This window comes from Somniosus microcephalus, chromosome 13 (assembly GCF_052327205.1).
Source record: "Somniosus microcephalus isolate GS21.2 chromosome 13, FLI_Smic_1.0, whole genome shotgun sequence".
NCBI classification, from domain to species: Eukaryota; Metazoa; Chordata; class Chondrichthyes; order Squaliformes; family Somniosidae; genus Somniosus; species Somniosus microcephalus.
In genome coordinates, this window is record NC_140999.1 from 25,650,021 (window position 1) to 25,670,059 (window position 20,039).

Consider the following 20,039-nt stretch of genomic DNA (forward strand, 5'->3'; position numbering starts at 1 on the left):
AGATGTGAGGCGCCAATGTAGGTCAGCCAAGCCAGTGGTGATGGTCAATCAGTGATGGGCGAGTGGAATTCGTGCAGAACAAGACAAGGACAGTAGAGTTTTGACCAGGATACTTGTGGCCAGCTTTGGTACTTTGGGTAAATCCCTTTCCTAACTCTCTGGGATTTGAATATTAAAACAATCGAATATTACAGGGTGTCATGGGACAAAGTTGGAACCTGCTTTTAACAAACTAGCTCCTGTTCTCATAGGGCCGAGACAAAGACACAGAGCATCACATGAATTGATTCATTCAGATCTGTTGCATATTACATTTGTGTTTTGTAAATGAAATTGAACAGTGACTGTAACCAAGGAAATTCACCTTTTATCAGATACTGTAACTACAATCAGATGCACAGCTGATGCTGTCTTACTGTGTTGCGATGACCAGAAACATTGTCCATAAATGCTTTTGGGATAACATTGCCACGTGGGAGAGGAGCGACCCCGGATACTAATCCCAGATTAGGTTTGAGTGTCTATCAATGGGAGGCGGATCCACTGCCAATCTCTCCGCAAACCCTTCACATTCATTGGTTCAAAAAGGCCATTTATGGGTGTTGCATCCTCCCTCAGACCTCCCCGCCCATTGGCGGGTGGCGGTAACCCCGGGAGCGCGCTGTAATTGACATGCAAGTGACCGAGTGTCAAACTATAAATAACCTCCGCCAGAGACCGACTCCTCGCAAAACAGCGGGCTCGGTGGGAAGTTTAATAACGCGCTGAGAGTCCTTTAAAACCGTGAGTAAAACCTGATATCAAACTGCTCCCGATTAAATAACTGGAATGAGAGATTTGGTCGCAATCAGATTTTAAAGCCATCGAGTTGAGAGTTTTATTAAATCGTTTTAAGATATATAACCCAGGGGCCGAGTGCTCGGATTTTAACCGTTCTTTAAGAGTTGATATTTGGAGTAGAATTTGTGCTGGGAAGTGATGGGGGGAGAGGAAAAACAGCAGATGCTGGAAATCTGTCATTTCTCCCAGCCCTGACACCTAAAATGTTAATTTATCTGCTCCCTCCACAGGTTTTGACTGATCTGATTTGCTGGGGGATTTTTTTTTAGCACCAGATTCTCAAACGGATTTAAAAGTTATTGAACCGTTCTGCAGAATTGAATGTGAAACATGTGAACACCTTTGTGTTGCGTGTCTGCCAATGATATAACCCTGAAGAACTATCACAGGGAGCACGAATTGAACAGAACCATTTCGCCACTGAAATGTTGTACGGTTGGGATTGGTGTGTTTCACAATTCTTGGCATCTGCTACCACCCCCACCCCCCCCCCCTTCTATCTGGACAGCATATTGCCAGAGCCAGCAAAGCCCAGGCCAAGTAAAGAGGTTGTGTTCCATTGAGTAGGAACAGTGAAGTGAGCAAGGGGTCTTCCACCCACCTTTGCCGTGTTTGATCCAGGGTTATTCATAAATTCCTGATTGCACCCGCAATTCAGTCTTCGCATCGGCTAGACGTGCTTTTCAAATTGCTTTTAGTCAAGAGCTAGGCTTCTCCTTTCCTTTCCCCGAGATTTGAAGTAGCGCCGAGTTCCGAAAGGTTTGTGTTGCGTTTTAATTCCTGTAATTTGTAATCTAAAATGCAATATGAAGATGAAGCGTTTTGTTGGAAAGGAGCGCACGGTTTGCTTTGAATCGCGTAAATGAACAAGGCTCTCTGTCACTGTCACCCAACAGTCCAGGATGTCCCATTCTCGGCGATTTAGGAACATCGGGTCAAGAGTAGGCCATTCCGCCCCTCCAGCCTGTTCCACTATTCGGGGATATCATGGCTGATCTGTATCCTCACTCCATTTGCCCGCCGTGGTTCCATATCCCTTGTCTAGCAAAAAGCTATCAATCTCAGATTTAGAATTATTAATTGAGCTAGCTTCTACTGCTTTTTGTGGGGGAGAGTTCCACACTTCAACCACCCTTTGCGTGAAGAAGTGTTTCCTAACTTCTCTCCTGAATGGCCTGGCTCTGGTTTTAAGGTGATGACCCCTCTCTAAGACTCCCACCCCCCCCGAGGCAAAAGTTTCTCTCTATCTACCCGATCAATTCCTTTCAAAATCCTAAAAAACCTCAATCAAATTATCCCTTAATCTTCAATATTCCAGGGAATGGAAGCCTAGTTTATGTAATCTCTCCTCATAACCTAACCCTTGGAGCCCTGGTAACATTCTGGTGAATCTGCACTGCACTCCTTCCAAGGCCAATATATCCTTTCTAGGGTGCGGTGCCCAGAACTGTACACAGTGCTCCAGCTGTAGTCTAACCAGGGCTTTGTACAGCTGTAGCAAAACGTTCTCCCCTTTATATTCTGGCCCTCTAGTTACAAAGGCTACATTCCATTAGCCTTTTTGATTTATTTTTGTACCTGACCACTACATTAGTGATGTGTGTGTACATGGACCCCAAATCTCTTTGGATCTCCACTGTCCCTAGCTTTTCTGACTTCTGACAGTATTATAAATATCTGGTATAAAGCACAATAGCTCGGTTAATTGTATTATATTTCAGAACCAGAGATGGATATTTTTCATACAATAATGTATAATTTTGTTAAATTATCTGTCCCAGAAAGTAAGGTTTTCACATTCAAGATAGGGATTAAGAAAGCTGGGCCCTAGTTAGTTTTCTTCCAAGTATTTCATCAGTATTCAATAGGAAGAAACAACATTTGAATGTAATATTTATAAAAGTGGAAATAATTAGAAACCAAGTTTTAAAATAAATATTTGGCCCAGTGACAGTGAAGGAACAGCGATACAGGTCCAAGTCAGGATGCTGTGTGGCTTGGAGGAGAACTTGTAGGTGGTGATGTTCCCATGCGTCTGATGCCCATGTTTGGCAGTGTGGCGTCAGGCGGGTAGTTTCAGATGCAAATCAAATCAATAATAATACTTTAGTACTTGTAACCTCGCTCTGACCCAAACATTCTCACAAAACAGAGAATATTTCCTTCTCGGGGAGGAGACGTGCTTTGTGACTTTTATTTAGAAAGTAAAAGTCACAAAGCGTGTCTCATCCCCGAGAAGGAAATATTCTCTATTTTGTGAGTCAATGCCCTTTACAGCCCTAGCCTCCATCTGGAAGTGTTCCTCACTCACAACTTTGTGCTTTGACCCCATAAAAAGCCTTTCATGGTGTGTAGTTGCTTGTTACATTCATCTGTAATAATCCTCATTCTGGGCTGGATGCAGACATCTGGGTGTTACTGCACATCATCAGTACCGCACACTCAGTATGGAGTGCCAATAAAACGATGGTGGTACTAAAGTTATTCGTGCAGACTTTTGTTTTGGAAAAGTGGAAAAGTTGCTTTCCTAAGATAACATGAATGGGAGCATGGTGAGCGGAGGAGCACAGAGAAGGCCTGTAGATGATTGCATTTTCTCTCTGCAAAGATACAGACAGGACTGTTAATGCAGTGATTATATTTGATAGGCAACAGAAAGTCTTCTCTTTGAAAACAATACAAATGCAATAGGTTCTCTTCTGCATTCTTGAGGCTGACAAAGCCTCAGTTTAACATTTAATCCGAAAGACAGCATCTCCAACAGTGCAGCACTCCCTCAGTACACTAAAGTGCCAGCCTGGGTTATGTGGTCAAGTCTCTGGAGTGGGGCTTGAACATATGACCTTCTGACTCGGGTGAGAGTGCAACCACTGAGTTATGATCTATGAACTTGCATAGAGTTCATGTCTGTTAATCAATGCCCTGTCAATTGCAAACATTTTCAACATTCTCCAGTACAGTAACGAATTATCATTTTGTCTCCTTTCTAGACATTGAAGGTACAAGGAGGGGGTGGGAAAATACCAAACAAAACACTTTTACATTTAAAAAATCTAATATCTAGCACAATAATACCATTTTTTTCTCTTTTAGCTATTATTAATTTGAAAAATAGAAAGAAAAAAGTTCACAACTCTACATATAGCAAAATTTCCCAAAGAAAATGAACACGGTGTATTATTATAGAGGGAACAGCCATTGTCTACAAAGCATGAATTCCCTGGCTGCAGGATTTTACTTGCACCAGCAAGTGAATGAACAGTTGCAGCAAACACAATCACGAGGGCAGCAGCCATTTATTCAAACCCTCACTGTGGCTGAACACTTAGCTGGTAAGTATTCATTATTCTGGCACTGAGTAAAAGAGACGGTAATGACAGAGGAAATGGTGACTGCTGCTCCATTGATATATTAATACTTGTGCTTTGCAACTTTAAATGATCAGCTTAGCCTCAGATGATGTCACTCTTGCCTCCAAGTCAAAAGCTTGGAGATAACCAAGGATATATTTGCCTACCATCTTTATAGTGTCTGGATTACTAGTTCAGAAACATAACCACTACACTACCGTACCTAATGTTCTACATGGTAGTGTAGTGATTATGGTACTGCACTAGGAACCTAGAAGAGTACAACTTTCAACATGGATTGAATTCAATGCCATAAATTTGGTAATTTATTGGCTGGCACCAGAAAAATTACCATGAAAGCTGCCAGATTGTTGCAAAAACCTACCTGGTTCACTAATTCCTTCAGGGAAGAGAACCTGCCACCCTTATCTGGTCTGGCCTACACATAATGCTAGTTTACACTATGTGGGTGACTTTTAATGGCCTTTTGAAGTGGCCTAGAAGACACTTAAGTGTAAAGGAAAATTATCGCTAGGAGGCGGCCACTCCCACCCACATGGATCAACCAGGGAAAGGCAATAAATCCCAGGATCAGCCACATCCCAAGAACACATTTTTAAAAAAAGTTATAAAAGTATTACCATAGTTCTTACAGGGTGTAAAAGACAGTGCTTACATTGTATATGAAGTGAATTATTCAGACTTATTTTACTTAAACAGATGTTTATTAATGTTTTGAAGAAATAATCCTAGAAGCGAGATATGGCAGTTGTCATCAGAAACAGAGACGGAGCAGGACAGCCTTTACAACCCAGCAACTGGAGGCACTGGAGAGAGCTTTTCAGAAAACACACTATCCTGATGTGGAGATGAGGGAGAGGCTTGCAATGTATGTCAACCTTCCAGAGGCAAGAATTCAGGTATATTAAGGGGTGGCCAGAGATTACAGTATGACTGATTTCTATGGGTCAGCCTTCTGGACAGATGGTTGTACATCTGAGTATCAAGATTGCCCATTACCAAAACTGGCCATTGTTGGGCAAGTACTTTGCCAGTTCTGCACCAGACAGATGGCTAAAGCACCACATTATGTGAAGCTCCATATTATCAATGGGGTGGATTGAAAGGAAAATCTAATATTACCCCCCTTCCTTTCAGTGAAAATGGACTCCTGTCAGCCAATTAAAAAGGGCTATTGATCATTGTGGAACTAGCCACATCTGACACCATCTGATCCTTCCAGCTAAAGGAAACTGAGAAATTATTTTTAAGTACCCGGTGAAACCAATAGTTTCCATTAGTGCTTTTATAAAGTGATACGCAGAATACATTGAATATTGTAAATTAAGTCTTATTCATACATGGGGAACAGTTGCAAATAATTATGATAATGTTGATTTTATCAGTCAAATTCTGTTGGCATGCTAAAATATTTTGGAAATCTCACATCTTCAGCTTCCAGTAGTCAGCCCAGGTTGCTGCAGTAACCGTGCAACTTTAACTGTATTTGTAAATTTCCCTCCCTCACATTGTTGGGCAGAGTATCTCCTCCAAGCCAGTTCCTGTGATGATGTCACCTGTACTCATTATTTAAAGAAAAATATTACGCATTTATAGTTTTCACAGAAAAATGGACAGAATCTGATTCCCAAATCACCAATAAAGCTATTGGAAACCCAAGTATTGGAAAATGGAACTTGAACTATTTAGTCACTTTAAACCAGTGAACTAGAAACAGACAGGCAGAATGTAATTGACAAAATGTTGGTAAAAGTCCCTGAATCCTACCTAATTAAAATGGGATTTGACATTTTTCCAGTCACCTTAATGTAGTCCTGATTATGTTTGATTGGATCTATGCATAAAGATTTGTTATTTACTGTCTTGAGATCTGATACTTTAGAGAAATCATGGTCTGTGCACCCTTGACTTTCTGATAAGCCACCCGCAGTGTGCAGGTGCTGCAGAGCCTCAGAAAATTTCACCCAATACGTGTAATCCTCATTATCATTGTACAAAATACATTTCCCATTACCATTGCTTACTTTGATTAAAACGCAGTTATATATTCCTTAAATTCATGGCATAAAAATGTTCCTCTCAAACTTAATTATTATTAATGCAAATAAGGATGATGATCTTGAATTCGATGCAAAGGGGGCCAGGGTGATGGCAGAGGTCTGCTAGGAATAAGCTGATCAGTTAGCGGGACTCAGTGTGGACAGCAGAGTCTTGGACAAGTTGGAATTGTGGAACTTTGGAGACTGGCAATAAGGATTTAGTGAAGTGGAGTCATACCTAGCACAAAGGAAAATGGTTGTGGTGGTTGAAGGTCAATCATCACAGCCCCAGGACATCACTACAGGAGTTCCTCAAGGCAGTGACCTAGGCCCAACCATCTTGAGCTGTTTCATCAATGACCTTCCCTCCAACATAAGGTCAGAAATGGGGATGTTCGCTGATGACTGCACGGTGTTCAGCGCCATTCACAACTCCTCAGATAATGAAGCAGTCCATGCCCGCATGCAACAAGACCTGGACAACATTCAGGCTTGGGCTGATAAGTGGCAGGTAACATTTGCGCCACACAAGTGCCAGGCACATATGACCATCTCCAAGTGAAGTCTAACCACCTCCCCCTTGACATTCAATGGCATTACCATCGCCGAATCCACCACCATCAATATCCTGGGGGGTCACCATTGACCAGAAACTTAACTGGACCAGCCACCTAAATACTGTGGCAACAAGAGCAGGTCAGAGGCTAGGTATTCTGTGGTGAGTGTCTCACCTCCTGACTACCCAAAGGCTTTCCACCATCTACAATGCACAAGTAAGGAGTGTGATAGAATACTCTCCATTTGCCTGGATGAGTGCAGCTCCAACAACACTCAAGAGGCTCGACACCATCCAGGACAAAGCAGCCCGCTTGATTGGCACCCCATCCACTACCTTAAACATTCACTCCCTCCACCACCGGCGTACCGTGGCTGCAGTGTGTACCATCTACAAGATGCACTGCAGCAACTCACCAAGGCTTCTTCGGCAGCAGCTCCCAAACCCATGACCACTTCTATCTAGAAGAACATGGGCAGCAGGTGCATGGGAACACCACCACCTCCAAGTTCCCCTCCAAGTCACACATCATCCTGACTTAGAAGTATATTGCCGATCCTTCATCGTCGTTGGGTCAAAATCCTGGAAGTCCCTACCTAACAGCACTGTGGGAGCACCTTCACCACACGGACTGCAGCGGTTCAAGAAGGCGGCTCACTGCCACCTTCTCAAGGGCAATTAGGGATGGGCAATAAATGCTGGCCTTACCAGCAACGCCCACACCCCACAAACGAATAAAAAAAATCAAATCTAGAGGTAATATAAGCGTTAGTGAGAGTGTTGGCAGCAGTAGGAGTGAGGTGAAGTTAGGTAAAGTAGTGGACGTGCAAGTAAGAGGTTATGGTAATGAATGGAATGTGGGGTCTGAAGCTCAGTTCTGGGTCAGATATAATACCAAAGTTGTGCATAGTCCAGTTGTGCCCGAGTGAGCAGATTGGAAAAGGGAGGCAGTCAGTGGTAAGGGTACAGAGTTTTTAAATGCGAGCTGAATAAGGTGGCCTTTGGCTTCTCGATATTCAATTGCAGGGAATTCTGGCTCATATACTACTTGATGTTGGATGAGCAGCGTGATAATAGAGGTGGCTGTGCAGTTAAGAGAAATGGTCGAGCTGTAGAAGTGGGCGTTGTTGGCACACCGCTGGAAACTGACCTCCGTGTCTATGGATGATGCCACAGATAGGCAACATGTAAATGAGGAAAAGGAAAGAACCTTTGGGTACAACAGAGGTGATGGTACAGAGGCAGGAGGAGAAGTCACTGCTGGAGATGTGTTGGTTGCATTGGGATAGGCAGATGTTTGTGGTGGAAGAAAATGGCTTGATTGACTACATCTACTGCCTCAGTGAGATAGAAATTTTAACAGAGATGTCAACTTGTCTAACAAAACTGTGGATTAACCCCTACATTCAAACAGTAGACGAGGGAATATAACAGGAGCATGTAGACAGCCACTAATATCAGCAAGCAATTCTAGGCTCAAGGTGTAGTCGGTGTGGCAAGAAACTACTTAAGAGTCAAGACACAAATTTATTTATAATAGGTTAGCACAACACCTATAATTCATCATTACAGTTGCTTTCTGTCTAGCGCAGTTGGCTACATTCTCTTATATGAACTAACGTATGCCTCACAAAATAGTTTCCCCTCCATTACGCTGGTTTTTTCGGCTCAATTCACCCGAAATAGGCATAATGGGAGCAAATGATCGCAGAATTTTAAGCGCAAATTGAATGCAGCACAAACCGTGATCTTCTGCGTTAGTTTTAAAAACATCGCGCTAGAAGCAAGCCCCGCTCACAAAACTGGCCGCGCCCCCAGCATGAATTAATCACCATTGGGGGTTTCCGCTAATTACGCTCGTTTGCAGGCCTTTGAGGCGGCTCCAAAAATAAAGGTGGTTATTTTGTGCGCAAGGACACCAATAGGAATGTTTTGAAAGGTTTTTCATGATTTTTTTTTTTAAAAAGGGCTAAGGAACTGACTACTGTACCCCAATCTAACTAGAAAATAGTTTGGTATATCCTTTTAAAAGTCATTTTCAGTCATTTAAAATTGAGTTACTCGCAGGTGACATTGATTTAAAAATGCTTATTTTTTGTGATAAACCCATTTTCAGGTGTATTAATCAAACTTTGTTAAGTAACCATTCATAAATATATCAAGGAATATTTTTTAAAGCAATTTTTTAAAAATTAAGTTTTAAAATGCTGCCCGCCCGATTGGGCTGGTTCGTGGCAGATTTTGTGTTCAGCAATATTCAAATGAATGAGCCGAAACTCGGGTGAAAAACACTTTTCGCCGATTGCGCCCATAGCGTAAACTCTACCCCAATGTTTATGACTTTACTGCAAAATGCACATAATAAAGTGTCAACCATTTTTGGAGGAAGCTATGCCCCAAACAGTGTTGGGAACGGTAGTGTAGTGGTTATATTACTGGACTAGTAATCCAGAGACCTGGACTAATGTTCTGGAGACATGAGTTCAAATCCCACCACGGCAGCTGGGGAATTTAAATTCAATAAATTAAATAAATCTGGAATTTAAAAAAAGCTAGTATCCGTACTGGTGACCATGAAACTACCGGATTGTCGTAAAAACCCATCTGGTTCACTAATGTCCTTTAGGGAAGGAAATCTACCGTCTTTTCCTGGTCTGGCCTATATGTGACTCCAGACCCACAGCAATGTGGTTGACTCTTAACTGCCCTCTGAAATGCCCGCTCAGTTGTACAAATAAAAGAACAGCGGTTCTTCTCCAGGGCAATTAGGGATGGGCAATAAATGCTGGCCTTGCTGGCGATACCCATGTCCCATGAACGAATAAATAAAAAAACCCAGTCCCAGATAATAAATCCTGTACATGATGTACTGTATACCCACTACACCAATAACTATAAATCACTAGCACTCTTCTGTGAATCAACAGAAAATCTGAAACATAGTTTATGCAAATCTACGACAGAAGAACCTAATTCTCAACTGAGGAAATAAATTCTTCATGCTCAGAGCCATTGTCTTATGGAGTAGACAGCTTGCTAGTGCAGTAAATTCTGATCTAGTGGAGCCCTTGAAAAATGAATTGAATTGTTTCCTGATTCACCAGCGATGTGGGTTTGTGATTGTTTCTGAATTTTGGTGCAAATGAGCTTCACAGTTCCAAAATGATTATTGGAAAGAGGTACACTATCTACTGAATAAGTCCATGCCTTTAAACAAAAATATTAATTATTCACCTAATTTAGGTGTGGTTCAAAAATAGACGAGCCAAGTATCGCAAGCATCAGCGCGGTGTAGAGAAAGATGAGCTTCTGATGGAAGAACACAAACTGATGAAGAAGGGTGACAGGAGAGAAAGAAAAATCAAATTGGAAAAAGACAAACATCACATCCAACAAAAAGACTCGTTGGAATTCTGTGGCTCCATAGATATCCCATCAACATCTGTAATAAGAACCACAACTCTAGCTACACAGCAGGCTAGCAGAGAAAAACAAGCAAAGTGTATAGTTACAACAAAGACAGGTAAGAAACTGAAAACTACAAAGTCTCAGGTTCTCTCTTCAGCTCAGTTCTTGTGTCTGTACATGCATATCTGTCTATATTAAATATTTTGCGTATAGCATGCAATTCCTGTGTACATTCCCCTTACTTCCCGTTGTCATGATTTTCAGTCACACTTTTGCCGTCAATATTTTACCACTTTTGTTGCTACATGTTGTCAATTGCCTTATAGTAAGATAGCAGCAAATCAGAAGTGAAGAGTTAGGGAACGTACGAACCAAAAGTGATGAAAATGGCTAGAAAACTGCGGTTACCAATTTTAGATCTGTTGTGGATCTCCTGTTGGGTTCAGTAGGGTAGAAATTGGACCTTGCGTCTGTTTTATGGGTATAAAATGAGCACGATGAGACTTAATTTTGGGGACTGACTACCTGCGCCCCCAAGGAAGCCTGAAAAACGCCCCACCTGAATCAGAGTCAGGCTATTTTTCAGGTGTTCCTGGTGGCTGTCTAAAACAGGCATTGGGCCTCTTACGTATGCAAGCGAGGGGTCTAATGCGTTTTAGGTCACCTTGCTGAAATTGGTCTGTGATGAGTGGGCCAGCTCTTGGGAATGCCCGGCTCAGGATTCTTCAGCGGCAAAAAAAAGGTAAGTTTTTTTTTTAATGTTTCTGTGGAGCCAGGAGAAGCAGGGACGCTCCTCCTGACCATCTACTATTTATCATTATGATGTTACTTCGTTTTGAATAATATGAAAGTCATTAGGTTGAACAAGACAACTCTAGTTCATATGACCCCCCTTCCCCCTCTGAAGCTATGTACATGTAAAAGAATTGTAAATCACAAACGCAATGGTAATTCCACACTGTGGCCTAGAAATTCAGTTGGCTGCGCCAGGCGCTAACGCCAAAAAAGGGCTATATTTCCGTCGATAAAGCCTTAGCGCCGGAATGCAGACCGATCTGCGCCGACGCCCAAATTCATTTGAGATTTAGCGCCGGCGCAAAGTGTTAGCGCCCGCTCGGGTGCGCGCGCAGCTTATGACATCATATCCTCGCGCAACGCTGTTTTAGCGCCCCAACCCGGAAATTGAGTGGCGCCCGCCCAATGTGGGCGTGGCGCTATTAGGAATTGTAAAATGGAACGTTGCAGAGGCCCTGTGGGCCTCGGGGAGCGCAAATTAAAGGGCACCTCCACTGACCTATAAAGCACAGCCATTTTGCTGCAATGACTTCACTGCTTTGGATTTCTTCACAGAGACCAAGGAACAGAGATTCCAGATTTGGGAGAAGATAGGAGAGGTATTTTTGGCTTCTGGCCAGTGCTTTGACATTTGACTCTTGCTGATTTCACTGTTGCGACCTTGATTATGGGGGCTGCATGGGGGGCCAACATTGAGTTGCAGCATTATGTGAGGAGGGCTCGCAGACGCTGTGAGAGACGGGCAGCCATGCATGGACACAGAAGGGCCATCAGGCGTCGCCAACGTAGGCCTTACGCACCCAGGCAATACCGGCAGCAGGTGTCCTATGTCACCATGTCTGCAGCACTTTGTGTAAAGAGGCTGCGCTTCAGAAGGGAGGTGGTTGGAGAGATCTGCCAGCTGCTTCACGCAGATTTGCAGCCACAGCTCATGTCCAGGACGTCTCTCTCGGTGGAAGTGAAGGTGACGGTGGCTCTCTACAGTATTCGCCGGATAGAGTGTCCCAGTTCGTCGTCGTGTGCTGCATGCTGCACAACCTGGCTATCCGCCGGACGCAGGCACTGCCACCTGACATTGCACCACCACCTGAGGAGGACGAGCAGGAGGACCATCAGGAGGAGGAGGGGGAGGAGGAGGAGGAGGAGGGGGAGGAGGAGGAGGAGGAGGCCAGGAGGGGGCCAGAAGGCCCAAGGGCCGTACGCCGGGGGCTTATTGCTCGACACTTCTAGGCCCGCTGTGAGGGAATGGCCTGTGGGAATGAGCGCACCTGAAGGCAGCCGCTCCGGAAGCCGTCAGCCGGTTAACGCAGCAAACACTTGAAACATGACACCTGGACAAGCTGAATAAATAAAAACCTTTATTTAACAAACTGAGGCCCCTTCCCACATGAAACTCAAAAACACAGAACACACCCAAAAAACAGTCACAAACATATGTCACTCCCCCAACCTGGGGAGGACTAACAAAAGTTGGCCATCCACATGGCCTTCAACATTGGCCGTAACAAAAAAAGGGCCCCCCTCGCCAACAGAAAGACCCCCATAAAAACACAAAATGCCTTCAATTTCGGCCATCCACAAAAATCAGCCCCCAAAACACAATCCCCCCCCATATATACAATGCCGCAGAGACCACACTCTAGCGGCTGTGCCGAGAGGGCGATTCCTTAGAGAGCCTTCCCCGGCCCCTGCCCGGCCTACTGCTCCGCCTCAACGTGGGCCCTGTGGCGGCCTCAAGGCTGGGGGAAGGCTCATGAGGGCTCCCATGCGTCGCGACAGATGGCCTTGGGGGTCGGCCAACACGACGCACGTCCCGGGAGGGGCCGGCTGCTGACTGGTTCGCCTGTGGCTGGCCAGCATCAGTGGCAGCAGCAGCTCCTCGCACCCTGGCTGGGGGAGTGGCAGTGTCGGATGCTCCAAGGGGGGCAAGCTGGCTGCTGCCAGGCGCGCGAGGCTCAGCAGACACAGTGGCAGTCGTCCGGCCTGGCAGTTCAGCTGGCGCAGCTATGTGCTGGAGGCCAGGCCGCTGTGTTGCAGCAGGGCGGCGGGTGCGGGTGCGACGCCTCTGCGTCAAAGCGAGTGTGGCAGAAGTCAGTGACCGCACTGCCCGGGTATGTGCCTCCAGCTGCTGTGAGAGTGTTTCGAGGGAACCACCTCTCTGGCGACTCTCCTCCTGCAGTGCCGCGAGTAGATCGACCCCCCTGGCGTGCGCTGCGGCCAGTTGCTCCACCCCCCTGGCCTGTGATTGGCCGAATGCTGCCACACTCCGAGCCAGGGACTCGATGGCGTGCGGCATCTGCTGCACAACCCCCATGAACTCATGGTGGCGCCGGTCAGACGCCACTGAGATCTCTTGCAGGAGGCGCACCTCCTGGCCGAGGCCACTCTCCGGACTGGAGAGAGGACTCTGCAGCTGGGGAAAAGCCGGCCGAGCTGGCCGACCCCTGCCGCCTGCCTGGACCCCACTGCAAGCAGGATCTGCCCTCCCCTGCAACACCTCCCCCTGGCTCTCCTGCATGCCAGACGTCCCCCCTTCATTGCCATCCCCTGGCACGGCTGAGGGCTCGCCCGATGGCCCGGCTTCCTCCTCGTCCTGGACGTCCTCCTCCTCCAAGGGCCTGGCACCCGGCGCCTCAGGGACCACCTCCTCCTCAGCAGCTGAAAGCAGGAAGGCACAAGAGTAGCTTTAAAGTGAGGACAGGGCGTCAGCGAGGGACGCCTGAGCGGTGGCATTATGCACATTTGTCCGTCAGTGGGAAAGGATTTAGGTCGGAAGCACTAGGGCAACGAGAGAGCTGCAAGCGGTCATCTCCTTACCAGTGGCTTCCAGCACAGGGTCGGCATCCCCGATGGCTACAGGGCCAGTCACCCGGGGACGCAGGAGTCCAGCGACGCTCTCCTCCAGAGCACTTAGAGCCTGGTAGTGGGGCCGTCCACCACCGGTCTCCAGCCGGCTGCGCGCATTTCTTGCCAGCTTGGCCTGCAAGAGAAAGGACGGACTCTAAGTACAGTGTGGTGCCCTGTTGCTGTGTGTACTGCCTCCCATGGTGGAATAGCCTGGCCAGTGTGGTCAGTGCAGAAAGTGCTGCTGATGATCATGCCAGTGGCATTGCTGCGTGAGGAGGGCTGCCCATTATGCCTTTGAGGTCCCTTTGCCCATAGTGTGAGGCTCACATGCAAGGATGAGGAGGACAGTGGAAAGGGTACTCACCTTCACCAGCCGACAGAGGTCATTGAACTTTTTGCGGCACTGGTCCGCAGTCCTGGGCACATCTGAGTTTGAGGAGACCCTGCGTCCAATGCTCCTCCAGGCTTTCCTGAACTCTCTCCTGGGAGCCTTTCTGCCATTGTCCGGGCACAAAATGGGTCTTCTCTCCTGGACAGCATCAATCAGCACCCTCAGTGCATGGTCTGAGAAGCGCTGGGCTCTTTCACGGGCCATCTCCATCTGTTCTGGCACTATTTTGTCCCACCAGCACTGTTGAGGCCTAGCAGCAGGGCTCCAGTGTGCAGGGCGTGGCAGCAGTCAAAGTTGACCCTTCCCCCTTTAAGAGCAGGCCGGCATCAGGGTGTCTGCTGTCAAGCAACACATGACCGCACCTGCGCTGCGCCCGGCATCGGCGTTATCAGGCCGCAGCGCCGGTTCCGAGCATTGCAACGCCGGTTTCAGCGCTCGCCAAAACTCTTGGCCAAATCCACTGAATATCGGCGCGGTTGCCTGCAGTTTCCGGCGGGCGCTAAATTTACCGAACGCCCGACTTTAGCGCCCCAAAACTGTGCAAACTGAATTTCTAGGCCTGTATGTGCGATGGAAAAAGATCTGAACTTTTCTGACTCCAAAAACAATGCAATTGAATGTGTGGAGAGCTCCTTGAATGCACACTTAGAAAAGAATAAGCCAAACCCGAGATGACTACAAAAGCTTTAGCTCAGGTTAGGGATCACACTCAATGCTAGTAAGAATGCATATACATGGACTTCTTTCATTATGCTATCACATTTCAAGCGACTGAGTCCTCTTTTTTTTGCTGTCTCCAATATTGTGTAACCCTCCTGAAATGAGCCAAGGGGCCAGATGCAAGCAGTGTCTGTAGACACAGAGTAAAACATGCCCTTCTATTTAATCCAGGCAAAAATGTAATTAAGTTTGGTTACTAAATTTAATGCCAGCCCATGAACATGAAGCCATTCTGACAAGCAGGCAGTCCTTGAAATCTAGAACACTGTGCTCGTTTCAGGCGGCTGCCAGGGCTGCCTAAAAACAAGATTGGGCACAGGCCTCTGCCCTGCTAAATTAGTTATCATTGCGCCCAATTCATGCCTGGAAAATGGGCACAATAATGTTGAATTTAGACCCCACTGAAGTTCATAGAATGCACAAGCTTAAAAATCTTACACAAGGTGACTTTATCATTCTATTGGTCCCCTTTTAAAAAAAAAAGTCTACCTTGTATCCGCACTTCGTTGCTATAGTTTTAATGTCAACACTATTAAATATCTGAATATCCTCTGTCCCTTACCCTTACCGCCCTACCATATTATTCTCCTGAAGGCGCTGGCTTATGCTGCAGTGCTACAAACTATAGCAACAAAGTGTGGACACAAGGTAGACTTTCACCCAAAAGATTTGCCTTGAGCTCATGGCAGAGAGACAGTTTCCATAACCAAGTTTTCTATTGGTCCAGATCCTGCACCTTTATACGTATTATGAGAAGGATAGCAATTATCCTTTAATTAAAATACAACATACCAGAGGTTACATGGAATGCTCACTATGTTCTCCTATCTTCTCTGAAAAGGTGGTAAATAACACAGTTAAAACATTACTTTCAGGCTGACATGTATACAGTCTACCCATGACAATTCACAAATTGTGTTTTGAACTTAAAAATCAAGTTATCCAGTAAGCAATTGGAATAACGCAGCACAGAAGTTTTTTTTTAAGCACTAAAAAATAAAATTATCCCATAATTTGAATTGAGCAACTGTAAATTAACAAGAGTAGATGGGTCAGATTTATTTACAAATAAGATAATCCACAGAATCAATAAGAAACTCTTAATAGAAAATTTTAGCTTCCCAAAATGAACTGAATTAAAGACTCCAGAAAAATCTCCAATAGTTATCAAGTCCAAAGGCTGTCAATTAATCAAGATTAAGGATCTTGATTAATCTTGATCAAGAGTAAGAATGACTTGACAAGCAGGTTGTTACCACCTCAGGTCTTGCACATCCATTAATGCTATGACCATATATAATGTAATTTGCACCTAGAGCAAAGCCTCTGTATCTAGACTAATTTAGAGATTAAAAACCTGGCTGGCCCCATAGACAATCTGCCTCCAGGCCTCTATCATGAAGCTGGACATTTGTAGTCAACTTCCATTTTAACTCTAGTTATTTCAAAATTGCTTGTCATAAAGTACATAGATGTTTCCTATTTGATACAGGACAAAGACATTGTCTTCATGACAAATTGTTCCTCGACTGCCTAAGCTCTCTGGTTCCCTGCCCAAGTGGCCATTCTTGATGTGTGAACCTGAATGGAGTGTGTTGGTAGACTATTAAACAGTAGAGGGCATCCCAGCTATGCATTTAAAGTTTACACACGTATTTTCCAGAAAATATCAGTAAACAGAAATCAAGGCTGGGAACCCTGGGTGGTTTTTCCCTTCCCATTTAGGAGCACCATGCACCTTCCCTAGTAAAGAGACCAGACTAGAGATCGACACTATCCCAGGTCATCTTTGGTTGTCATCTTCCAAAATTCTATAGATTCTGGAACGGTTCCTGCAGATTGCAGGATAGCAAATGTAACCCCGCTATTTAAGAAAAGAGGGAGAGAGAAAACGGGGAACTACAGACCTGTTAGCCTCACATCAGTAGTTGGGAAAATGCTGGAATCTATTATAAAGGATGCCATAACTGGGCACTTAGAAACTAATAGTAAGATTGGGCAGAGTCAACATGGATTTATGAAAGGGAAATCCTGTTTAACAAACCTATTGGAGTTCTTTGTCTACTCCACTAGTTACATCCTCAAAGGGGAACCGGTAGATGTGGTGTATTTGGATTTTCAGAAGGCCTTCAATAAAGGTCCCACACAAGAGATTGGTGAACAAAATTAGGGCACATGGAATTGGGGGTAATATACTAGCATGGATTGAGAATTGGTTAACAGACAGAAAACAAAGAGTAGGGATAAACGGGTCTTCTTCAGGATGGCAGGCTGTGACTAGTGGTGTACCGCAAGGATTGGTGCTTGGGCCCCAGCTATTTACAATCTATATCAATGATTTGGATGAGGGGACTAAATGTAACATTTCTAAATTTGCTGATGACACAAAGCTAGGTGGCAGTGTCAGTTGTGAAGAGGATGTGAAGAGGCTTCAAGGGGATCTTGACAGGCTCAGTGAGTGGGCGAGAACATGGCAGATGGAATATAATGTGGATAAATGTGTAGTTATCCACTTTGGTAGAAAAAACAGAAAGGCAGAGTATTTCCTAAATGGTGAAAGATTGGGGCATGCAGATGCTCAAAGGGACCTGGGTGTCTTCGCACATGAGTCACTGAAAGTGAATGTGCAGGTGCAGCAAGCCATTAGGAAGGTAAATGGTATGCTGGCCTTCATTACAAGAGGATTTGAGTACAGGAGTAAAGAAGTCTTACTACAATTATATAGGACCTTGGTGAGACCTCACCTGGAGTACTGTGTACAATTTTGGTCTTACCTAAGGAAGGATATACTTGCCAGAGAGAGAGTGCAATGAAGGTTCATGAGATTGATTCCTGGGATGGAGGGACTGTCGTATGAGAAGAGATTGAGTGAACTAGGCCTGTATTCTCTTGAATTCGGAAAAATGAGAGGGGATTTCATTGAAGCATACAAAATTATTACAGGGCTTGATAGGGTGGATGCTGGGAGAATGTTTCCCTTGGCTGGGGAGTCTAGAACCAGGGGCCACAGCCTCCGGATAAAGGGTAGGCCATTCAGGACTGAGATGAGAAGAAATTTCTTCACACAGAGGTTGGTGAATCTTTGGAATTCTCTACCCCAGAGGGCTGTGGAGGCTCAGTCATTGGGTATATTCAAAACAGAAGTCGATAGATTTCTGACTAGTAAAGGCATCAAGGGATATGGCGATAGGGCCGGTGAATGAAATTGAAGATCAGCCATGATCTCATTGAATGGCGGAGCAGGCTCGAATGGCCTACTCCTGCTCCTATTTCTTATGTTCTTATTATGTCTGCAAGAAAAACCTAGATAAATTCCTTCACCCCTTCCATTAATTATTCCATAACTAATTATGCTGAAATGTGTGGCTTTCACTTAGAACCTTCCCACACAGCTAGCTTAAGATTGGGAATTTGTGGGGATTGGTTATGCATGAACCCCTGTTTCATCTTTCTGCGGCACAGAGTGTTTCGATTGCCTGTATTTATTTCACAATATGAACTTTGTCTTTCAAAAATCATCATAACTTCTATAATATGTTTCTTGCAGGTTCCATTGCAAAGATTGGACTAATTGATGAAAACATCAACATTCAGAGACCAGACTGTTCCACTCTGCAACAACATAGAGCAGGTCTACAGGATCAAATTCATCATCACATGGCTTTGGCAAGTTTTTTCCTGCCAGAGTCCCACTATGGAATCCCTGCTCCAAACCCGAATGTTAATCAGGCACCTGCCCTGTACCCCACGTACTGCCAGAGGGTTTCCCATACTCTGGCAGCTCGTCCCACCTCGCTCATTCACCATTCCCATAAATTATCAGACTTGATCCAAAAACCCAGTAGCATGGGGAGCCTGCGACATGCCAAACAACATGCTAATTTGCTGGGCCTTAACCTCCAATATTAAAGAGCTTTTGTATTAATCATCGAATATGTGGATGTCCACGTGCTTTATATAGTAGAACATTTGAAAGTGAACAAAAAAATAAAATGAGTTTACATTGAAATTTAATTCCTTCGCTTTATTTAATTATTTTACTTGTATCACCCAAAAAAATTGCCTACATACAGGATAAGTGACGTTTAACTGAAACATGCATTTTTGAATGCAATCTCCCCATTAAAGAAGTATAATAATTGTAAATACTGGTACACTAAATAAAAGGTCACTGTTTAGGCTGCTGCTCTGGAACATCTGCATGATTTAAGAGCCATCAAACAAAAGAATTAAAAATTGTCAATGGGGCCAAAGATCTGCAGCCCTTTTGGACGACTTCTGCTGTGGTTCCAGTGGGAGTGCTGTGGAAGAGAGGCAAATTAGGCCGGGATCCAGAGAGATTGGGTCTCAGCCTCCTGCCAAAGTTTTCTGATGGGGCGGGGTGCAGTGGAGCCTCCACCCACCCCAAACAAGGCCAACAGTGTAGATCGGGACAGGAATAGGGGAGTGGACTCCCAGCCCAGAGTTTCCACGTCCCCGGCCTATAAAACAGCAGATGAATCATTGATTCACAAGACTCGTAGCGAGACCTAATGTACCAGCCCATCGAATGGCAGAAGTCAGTTCCATCTGGGGTTCTAGACCTGGACTCCCGAATGGGAGGCAGTTTTGCGGTCACCTCTTGACCGGGCATCCAAAGCCACATTTTGCAGCATGTCCACCATTGCAGGGACTTGAAGTGTGCCTCCAGTGGCAGGAGCACCCACCTCAATTAGTTAAAATTAGGAAACCCCCTTCTGACACTGAAGAGTCTGCCAGGGTCAGCACAGGGGGTTCCTGACTGGCACATCCTGGCATTTACTCTGGGATGCTGCCCCCATAGACCCTCGGCCTCAGAGTCTGTACTTTATATCAACCAAGTATGATATTCAAAAAATTAAATGTGAGGTTAAATATAAGTTAACTGTTTATGTTTATAAGCTCTTCTATGGATTGAGTTTCATTAATTTGGTTCTCGAAGGTATAAGGTGCCGTGGTACTCTATACATATCTTTATTTGGTTGTGTCTTTATACATCTGTGTTCTCCTTCATGCACCAATCATTCACCATAAGGACAGGTGAGCAGTCTCCA

At 45.1% G+C, this 20,039-nt stretch overlaps 1 protein-coding gene across 1 annotated transcript; it reads left to right on the top strand.

Annotated features, from left to right (window-relative positions):
- The first annotated feature begins 119 nt into the window (after positions 1-119).
- LOC147108146 (diencephalon/mesencephalon homeobox protein 1-like) lies at positions 120-19,216 on the top strand. The gene is made up of 5 exons (XM_086004654.1): positions 120-783; positions 3,934-4,172; positions 4,932-5,110; positions 10,050-10,329; positions 18,515-19,216. Exons 2-5 carry the CDS (start codon positions 4,004-4,006, stop codon positions 18,874-18,876), a joined length of 990 nt encoding a protein of 329 aa, XP_085860780.1. The 5' UTR covers positions 120-783; positions 3,934-4,003; the 3' UTR covers positions 18,877-19,216.
- Positions 19,217-20,039: the final 823 nt, after the last annotated feature.

Bases quoted from the DNA above. Each gene is read 5' to 3' on its own strand.
- LOC147108146 (XM_086004654.1), top strand. From the start codon at position 4,004: ATGAACACGGTGTATTATTATAGAGGGAACAGCCATTGTCTACAAAGC. The intron at 4,173-4,931 runs GTAAGTATTCAT...AATGTTTTGAAG, and splicing joins TGTGGCTGAACACTTAGCTG to AAATAATCCTAGAAGCGAGA. The intron at 10,330-18,514 runs GTAAGAAACTGA...TGTTTCTTGCAG, and splicing joins TATAGTTACAACAAAGACAG to GTTCCATTGCAAAGATTGGA.